We start from the raw sequence: 9525 nt of genomic DNA, 5'->3' as shown, positions 1-9525 counted from the left end.
ACAGAGAAAACTAAGTATATGTTACTGTCTCATCACCAAAATGCAGGGCAAAATCATGACATAAAGATAGGAAACAGATGTTTTGAAAATGTGGCACAGTTCAGATATTTGGGAACAATGATGACAGATCGAAACCTGATTCAGGAGGAAATGAAGAGGAGATTGAACTCGGGTAATGCTTGCTACCATTCAGTCCAGAATCTTTTGTCTTCTTGTCTGTTGTCCAAAAACATAAAAATTAGAATATACAAAACTATAATTTTGCCTGTGGTTCTGTATGGGTGTGAAACTTGGTCTCTGACATTATGGGAGGAACATAGACTGAGGGTGTTTGAGAATATTTGGACCAAAGAGAGATGAAGTGACAGGAGGTTGGAGAAAACTGCATAATGAGGAACTTCACAACTTGTACTCTTCTCCAAGTACAGGGTTATTCAAAAAGAATGAACCGATTTTATTGCGCAATATTTTATTAAAGGAAAGTAATACAAAACTCCAGCCAAGTCACAAGTATTCTACTTAAAATCAACTTTTATTTCCTCTCTTACAAGTGTTCAATGTGGCCACCACCTGCAGCACGGGCAACATCAATGCGATAAGAGAATTCCTCCCAGGCACGTATCAGCATGTCACGATGCACTGAGTTAATCGATGTTTAAGGTCATCGAGGTTAGTGGGTAGCAGTGGAACATAAACGTGATCTTTTACATATACCCACAAGAAGAAATCACACACCATGAGGTCTGGGGATCTCGCAGGCCAAGCACAAAGAGCAAGGTCTTTGGCCCCCTTCCGACCAATTCATCGCTGGGGCACTTTTTCATTTAAAACAGCTTGGACCATCAGGTGCCAATGGGGCGGTGCTCCAGCTTGTTGAAAAATGAAGTCATGCGAATCTGCTTGCAGTGAAGTGAAGAGCCAGTTTTGGAGCATATCAAGATAAGTTTGTCCTGTAATGGTGTTTCCTTCAAAGAAAAAGGGACAATAAACCTTGTCCTGAGACACAGCACAGAAGACGTTCACCTTAGGGGAATCTCTTTCGTGCTCAACTGTTTCATGTGGGTGCTCTGTTCCCCAAATATGCACATTGTGACGATTGACTGTGCCGCTCAAGTGAAAAGTCGCTTCATCACTAAAAATTAAACGTGAAATGAAGGTTTCGTCTTCCATCATCTCCAGCATTGAATCGCAAAATTCCATCTGCTTCCTTTTGTCATCATTGGTAAGTGCCTGAACGAGCTGCGGTCTGTATGGTTTCAAATGTAGATATACTGTTAGCACATGCCAGACAGTGGACTGAGGGATCACAAGCTCATGGCTAGCTCGATTTGTTGACTTCTGCGGGCTTCTCTCAAACACAGCATGGATTCTCGCCACTTGTTCCTCCGAGGCTCGTGGTTGTCCTGGACTTTTTCCTTTACACAGACACTCACTGTCTTGAAACTGTCGAAACCACCATTGAATGTTCTTAGGACAGGGCGGATTAATGCCGAATCACCTTCAAAAAGCACGCTGCACCGTGACAACTGAATTTGTTTTCGCGAACTCGAGAACACAGAACGACTTTGGCTGAGGACTCGCCATTCCAAGGGTAAACGAACAACTGAACGTTGCTGGAAGAACGACGCTACTTCAGCGCCCCTGTGGCAGCCATTCGCAGCTTAGATAACTCCTCTTTCATATGGTCACTGACTCATTCCATAACGATGCTTGAGAACTGAAGCAATGCGTCATGTAATCAGTTCATTCTCTTTGAATAACCCTGTATAATTAGAATGATCAAGTGAAGGAGAATGAGGTGGGCAGGTCATGTAGCACGAATGGGGGAGACGAGGAATGCGTATAGGATATTGGTGGGAAAGCCAGAAGGAAAGAGACCACAGGGAAGACCAAGGTGTAGGTGGGTGGACAGTATTAGAATGGATCTTAGAGAGATAGGATTGGATAGATCTGGCTCAGGATAGGGACCAGTGGAGGGCTCTTGTGAACACGGTAATGAACTTCTGGGTTCCATAAAATGCTGGGAAATTCTTGAGTAGCTGCAGAATTGGCGGCTCCTCCATAAGGGCTCAGCTCCATGAGTAAGTAAGTATTAGTAGTTATTCAGACCGCCTCTGTGGTCTAGTGGTCAGTTTCTGGCTACATATCCAGAGGTCCGGGTTCGATTCCGGGCGCTGGAGAAGAAGTGGTTCTGGAATGGGGTCCACTCAGCCTCGTGAGGATAACTGAGGAGCTATTTCAAAGAAATAACGGCTCAGGTCTAGAAAACTGAAATTAACAACCGTGGGGATTCATTTCGCTGACCACATGACACCCTTTATCCATTAAAGTTTGCACTAACTTCACCAACAAGTGACGGTCACTCAGTTGGTATAGTTTACTTGTGGACCAAAAAAAAACATAAAGAGTTTTGTTTATTAGTAGTTATTCATGCCGCTTTCAGTGTTCAGTGACATAATCTAATTTCTGGTACAATCATCATCAGTAATCTGTCAAGACGACAGGTCCACAGTCTCACAATATTTTGACATTAAATGTCTGCATCCACAGGCCCTTGCATGAAGCTGCTGAAAATGGCTTCACGGAGCTGATCCGTCTGTTACTATCTTATGGGGCTGACCCTCTTCTGGCAACATACAGTGGCTACACTCCACTATCCCTGGTAACAGATGATGAGGCTCGCAGGTTGTTGCAGCAGCACCTATCTGATGTACAAGGACAACCAGCACCTCCATGGACATTCCAGGGTGCTGCAAGTTGCTGTGGTACGTGTGAACACTCCATTATGTGTAGTCAGTTTTATTCTGTCATTAGTTGTTTAGAGTATGAGACAACTGAAAAGTTTGCTTGGCTGCCTGACGTTACCTAAATGAACGAAATTTAACTTTGAAATGATTAACGTGGGGCCATTAAAATGATTGTTAAATGAGGGAAAACCATGAACTGAAGCATATTAAATAGCATCTTCACTGTAGATGGATGGAAACATAGTGTTACAGTACTGAACATAATCACATATTTCATTAATTTTTCAGTTAAGCGCTCATTCATTCAGATCTTTTGAACTTGATGCAATGATAAATATTAAATTAATTCTGCACTCTTGTGGAAGGTATGCAGACCTGTCCAGATCACATATACCCCATAAATGGAACTGTGTACTACCTTATTCTACATTGTAATCTGAACTGTTTAGACAGCTATAAAATATGAAAATAAGTTGATATTAACACAGTATCATTTACTGTGTTAGTCACAGAGGAGAGAGCAGAATCATATACAGTGTGATTGTTCTAGATTCTCCAGAGAGTGGATATGATCCATTGTCATATCCACCATGCTCATCCCCTGAACCTCCTGAAGAAAATGGTATAGAGATGGAGACAAGTGAATTATCGCTTCCAGTACTATATCGTCTTCGTTGTGAACCACCAGGAGAACGATGGGTTCTGCTTCAGGACCTGACACAGTTGCTTCGTATCAAATCACGTGATGCTTTATTACGACAACTGTGTGCAGAGGCAAGAAGTGTGCTTCGTGAGTTCAAAATGGCAGACTTTTTAGAACAGGCACGCAGCTGTCACGTATCTTGTGGTGGAGAGAAGATCAATATTCGTGCATCCAAAGTGGCACTAGTCAGATATAACGAAAAGGTCAGACAACTCTTAGGTGTGGAGAAGATCACAGTTGGCTTTAGGTGACCTGAGGGATTGTTAACACTATAGGGAATGCACAACTAGTGGTGCAGTGCTATAGGATTGAGCTTTTTTGCACTCACTGTGAAAGGTTACATTCTGATTTGGTAAATGGAATATTGTTGATTTGTGAAATTAAGTCACAAAATAATTTTTGTGTTTTTGGAGATAGTAACATGCGAGAAACAAAGGTGTACAATAACATTACATAAACAAGATTGTTTTGTTAAATTATCTAGTGATGTTGTATTTAAAATTCTGTTTTGTTGATGTTTCATATAGCGGCAAAGCTGTGTTGTTTAATGTAATGTATGGAATGTGCAATCTAATTGAATTTTAAACATGGAAGTTGTAAGAGTATATATATTTTTTATTTTCTTCAAGACAAAACTTGCTTTGATGACTTATCCATGACTATATTTCTATGGAATGCAGAAGTTAATTTCTATATTAGATTCATTTTCTACAGTTGTAAGTTTGAGGAAAGAATGAGACTAAACCAGTTGGGAATTATGTGCAAAACACAATGTTCTATAAAGATATGGAATTCTCGTGTAAACCAACAGATGTTATTATTTATGTACATGGTGGAAATGGTGCAATAGATCTTGTTACATTTTGCATGGTTTTTCTTAATCATTTTCACTGGATATTTTGCAGTTTTGTACTTAAGTTGGCAAGAGTTGTTGCAGAAATGATTTATAGATATTAACTTTTGTTCAGATATCTAATTTAGTGCTAATGAAGTGCTGTAGTTGTGATTATTTATGATTCAGTCAATTTTTTTTTAAATAATTTTATGTAACCTTTGACATGAAGGTGGATAATATTATCTCATACCATCTCAGGGAAATAATGAATACTGTAATATTTGAATATCCTGATGTTCAAAACTGTAACGTACTCAGAAATACAAAAGATAAATCATTATGAGAGTTGTAATGTAAATGTTCTATAAGCGATACATATTATTGTTTCTATTAAAGTGATTAAAAGTGATGGTATCAAAGTATTGTATCTAGTTTGACATTTTGATTTTAGTTTTTACTGAGAATGTAAGTATATTTTAGGAAAACTTGAACTGCTTTTGATGTGAACTGTAAGATTATATTTGTTGCTAGTGAAGCAAAATTACATAACTGAACAGCAGTGTTTTTTTTTCTATCTCCCTGGTCCAGATTCTTGATGTGCAAGATTTGGTAATTGATGTGATTCTTGTAGAGATAAATCAATGGTGCATACCTCCTTAAATGTACGCCATATTCATGTGTGATGCCTCATGTAAGCATACTTCGTGTTGAGTCTGCAGTGTGTACATTGTCAAATTCTGGTTACAGAAAGAGAGTTGCTGTGATGTTACTGGAGGGAAAGTGCAATGCTTCTAATACAAATAATAAGGTCCTGTCTCCATTTTTGGTCTAATTACAGGAGTACTAATGAAGTTTTATGTCTGTGAGTTCTCTTTCATCAGTGGAAGCAGACTGATTCCCAGAATTAATGTGTACTGGAAAGGGAATATGTGAAAAATCAAATTGAAGTATTTTATTAAAAGAATGTATTTTATATAATATTTCCCTTTATTTCCATCAGTACGTGAGTGAAAGTTGAATGTGAGTGCATGTATTAGTGGGCTGTACAAAATTTATTTCTTTGTATTTTTGTCTTTATTACAGCAATGTTAATATTTTTGTTCTTGTTTATCTGGGATGCATTGCTTGATTATTATCTGAAATTACACAAATTACAAAATCAGTATAAGTCTGTATATCTAGCCTTGAATCATAAAAATTCATTTTGGAGAGATACTGACCAGTCGTTTCTAAATTTACATTTATAAGTTCCTTATAAGTCTGATTGGTAGTGGTTGTGTTATTGCTTTTCTAAAATGATGATTACAGCATGCTAAAACCCAAACTTGGAACTGTTACAAGATTACAAGGTACTGATGCAATGAAGGAATTATGCAGTCATTTCTAAAATTTTATGCATTATGCAAACATGTATTTAGATGTGGAGTTAATCTGAAATAAGTTTAGAAATTAAATTGTTGATAAGAATATGTAAGGTATGGCAGTAAATGCATGTGCCAGAATAAGGGCCCAAAGACCTATAAAATATGGAAGTTATTCAGTTTTCTTTTAAACTTGACAGTCGTATCATGTGGAGGCATAGCATGAATGCAAAACAGACATGACAGAGATTGAGACTTATGTTTGTTACATTACTGGGAGCTACAGTTAATGATATTGGGATCATCGTGATATTAGCTCCTGTGCCCATTGTCTTTACTTAGTTTTTTGTCCCAATTCTGAATAAAAACGTACAGATTAAAACTGGCAAGTATGTGAATGAACAGAATCATTCCACTTCCCCCTCTGTCCATTCCTACTTGTTTCAAAGGTAGATAAACCATTTTTTATATTTTTTTGAATGTAAGATAATGTGCACTTTTTATTTTTCCAAAAATGTATGTCTGTACAATTGGGCTTGATGACTTTCAAATCAAAGTGCAAGTTCAGGTGCTCCTGAATCAGTGTACATACTTTGAAGACATAAGAAATGTGTGATTAGGTGGACTATTTGTTATGAATAAATTAAAATGTAAAAAAATATTCAGATCTGGAGAATGAAAAGAAACTAGAGAATATAATTTATATAAATCGGATTTGAATTTGTAGTGCTAATTTTGAATAATGTACGAATATACATATTTCACCCATTACGATGGTGATTCATTGTCTTTATTACAATATATACTAGAAGTAATTCAAACAGCATTTGCTACAAATTAGATAGCACTTCAAATAAGATGGAGCATTAATATAACCTATCAGAACCCTTCACAGTAATTATAAGGCTACATGACAACAGTAAGAACAGCAGGCACTAAACATCCATGAAAAGCAGAAACACAAGAGTCTCAAGTGTCTAGGTCAAAGATTGGAGGATTAATAATTTAATAAAAGATGCTAAAAATGCTTTTATGGGATTATGTTTTAAAGAAATTACAGGGTGATTTTAAACTATTGTCAGGGTTTCCGTGGCCTATAAATGGAAACCTCGGCAGTAATTTTGAATGAACCTGTATACTCATTTACTAATATCCAAAAACAAATACAGTGTTTTAAAGAAGACATTTGCATAGTAAGTTATGATCTTATGGACACAGATAAATGAACTACTGTTCCTGTCAGTTCTGTGGATATGAGACATCCATTTTAAACTTTGACAATATGAAAATTAGTGCAATAATTATGAGAAAGATGTGATTTGAGGTGAAAAGATTGTCTCCAAGTGCCACAATCTGTCACTGCTATGGGATTGTGCAGTAACTGAAGAATAACACCAAAAAACATGTAAAATTGTATTGGATAAAACAAACTTGACTTGCACATCTCTAAAACTTTTTCTGTCAAACTCCCCCTNATGTTGAAAAAATTCGTGAAATCATCAAGGAAGATCGACGACGGACCATTGAAGAAATTGTGGAGCTGTCGGGAATGACTTGGAGCTCAGTTCAGCGAATTTTGACAGAAGATTTGGGAATGAAAAGGGTGGCTGCGAAATTCGTGCCACGACTGCTGACTACTGAACAAAAACAAGGTCGCGTGGAAGCATGCTGTGCTTTGAAAGAAGAGTCCCGAAATGATCAAAACTTTTTTTCAGCGTTTTGCTGATTTTGCTGAGGTGAAGGAAAAAAACGACGGAGGCGCTGTCAAGCATCTCAAAAGATGAATTTAGACAATGTTTTGAAAACTGGAATAAAAGACTAGACAAGTGTATTACTGTAAGTGGAGAGTACTTTGAAGGGGACTGAAGGTTTGTGCTTAGAATTTGAATAAATAAGTTTAAAAAAAAATAAGTTCGGTTTCTTTTGGGTACCCCCTCGTAATTTAATCTACATTGCTGCTGGCAAGATAAAACTTTTTATGGACATGGGACCATGGTGAAATGTTAGAATGGACAATTGTATATGCTACAATACAACAAAATAAATGGAAAACAAATTTAAAATTAATTATAATTTTAGACAAACATTAGCACCTACAACCTTAAATTATTTATATTTTTGGTAGCCTTCAAAGTGCATCAGATTTTTGGTCCCAGGGTTCTCATTTGTAGTCCATTTTATAAGACAACTGCTTATGAAAGTAATTATCTCTTAGACTTAAATCCAGAAATAACAGCATTATTCATCAGTTCTGTTTATAGTACTTTCAAAGCAACACTGAAGATCCCATTCAACTTCAAGGTAAGCACCTAATGACAAGTCAATATTGTTAATTTGTATTTGATTTTTTCTACTCACAATGAAATACGAGGGGGGACCCAAAAATAACCGGAATTTATTTTTGTTATTTTTTATTGAACTGTATATTAGTCCCCTTCAAAGTATTGTCCATGTGCATTAATGCACTTGTCCCAACGCTTTTGCCACTGCTCAAAACAGTGCTGGAATTCTTGAGGCTGGATACTGTTCAAAGCCTTTAGCGTGTTTTCTTTGATTTCATCCACATCACGGAATCGCTTTCCTTTCAGACTTCTCTTCATCCGTGGAAACAAAAAAGAGTCCGACGGAGGCAGGTCGGGTGAGTAAGGCGACTCTTCAAGTCGCAGCAAACATTCACGCGGTTTTCTCTTTGGTCATCTCCGAGCAAGCGAGGAACAAATTTTGCAGACACCCGTCTCATGTGCAAACCTTCGGTTAAAATTCGCTGTACCATGCTCCATGAGATGTTCGTTTCCTCAGAAAGTTGGTCAATGGTCTTTCGACGATCTTCATCAATTGCACGTTTGATTTTGGCAATGTTTTCGTCATTTCTTCCTGTCGAAGGACGCCCGGGGCGTGGCATGTCTTCTGTTGACATGCTGCCAGATTTGAAACGGGAAAACCACTCGTAGACCTGTGATTTCCCCAAAGCATCATCATTAAAGGCTTGCCGAAGCATCCCAACAGTCTCGGCTGCAGTTTTCCCTAACAGAAAGCAAAATTTCACGCACACTCTTTGTTCCTTCTGGTCGGCCATCTCACTAATCGCCAAAGGGTTGAAACAGGAACGCACACAACAGAGCACCACAGACAAACCACTTAACTCAGACTGACGCCAGCTCACTAACACCACCTAGCAGCACAACTCGTAACTACAAAGCATGCGCGCGCAACAGGTCGGTTCCGGTTATTTTTGGGTCCCCCTTCATATGTGGAATATTTAAATGTAAAGGCCTCAGATGTGAAACAAGACATCAGTGTGGATACTATTAGAACTGAAGTGTAACAGTTGACTATTTTGAAATTTCATAGCCATGAACTGACTAATGCCACTGTAATACAGTACATATCATGCAGTTTCACTGGGTTGATAATGACTATGTAGATATCTTAATCCTGCCAAAATTCTTTCAGCACTTTTTTCTCTAAATTATTCTATAAATATACATAAACTCCACATGCAAGCACTGTAGCTTAAAGGTATATGTGGAATATGGACATAAAAACTTCATAGATCATAGACCTCAGTGTTCAATGGAAGACGGTGGCTGGATTCAAGCTCTGGTCACTTTGGTAGAAAAAGTGCAGTACCCATTAGATTGGGAGCCGGCATACTGTGGTCAGTATAGTGACTGGCTACAGGCTGGATGACCGAGGGATCAGAGTTCGAGAGCCTGTAGAATCAAGAATTTTCTCTTCCCAAAGTCCAGACCGGCTCTGGGGTTCACCCAACCTCCTACACAATGGGTACCAGGAGTAAAGAGGCAACCACTCACCTACCAACTAGTGCAGAGGTCAAGAAAATGTGGATCTATACATCCACTCCCCCATGTCTTCATG

The 9525-nt window shown here is 38.1% G+C and overlaps 1 protein-coding gene across 2 annotated transcripts in view; it reads left to right on the top strand.

Moving 5' to 3' along the window:
- The window catches only part of LOC111874680, a 536164-nt gene extending 529599 nt beyond the window's left edge, over positions 1 to 6565 (top strand). For both annotated transcript variants that reach the window (XM_033755542.1, XM_023870380.2), the window contains 2 exons: positions 2551 to 2765; positions 3298 to 6565. In XM_033755542.1, the coding sequence (XP_033611433.1) occupies positions 2551 to 2765; positions 3298 to 3701 (619 nt within the window). In that variant the 3' untranslated portion in view covers positions 3702 to 6565. The remainder of the gene's footprint in view (positions 1 to 2550; positions 2766 to 3297) is intronic.
- Positions 6566 to 9525: the final 2960 nt, after the last annotated feature.

This window comes from Cryptotermes secundus, unplaced genomic scaffold (assembly GCF_002891405.2).
Source record: "Cryptotermes secundus unplaced genomic scaffold, Csec_1.0 scaffold56, whole genome shotgun sequence".
Classification (NCBI taxonomy): Eukaryota; Metazoa; Arthropoda; class Insecta; order Blattodea; family Kalotermitidae; genus Cryptotermes; species Cryptotermes secundus.
The sequence above is the reverse complement of the archived record's forward strand: the minus strand, read 5'-3'. Positions and strand labels throughout refer to the sequence as shown.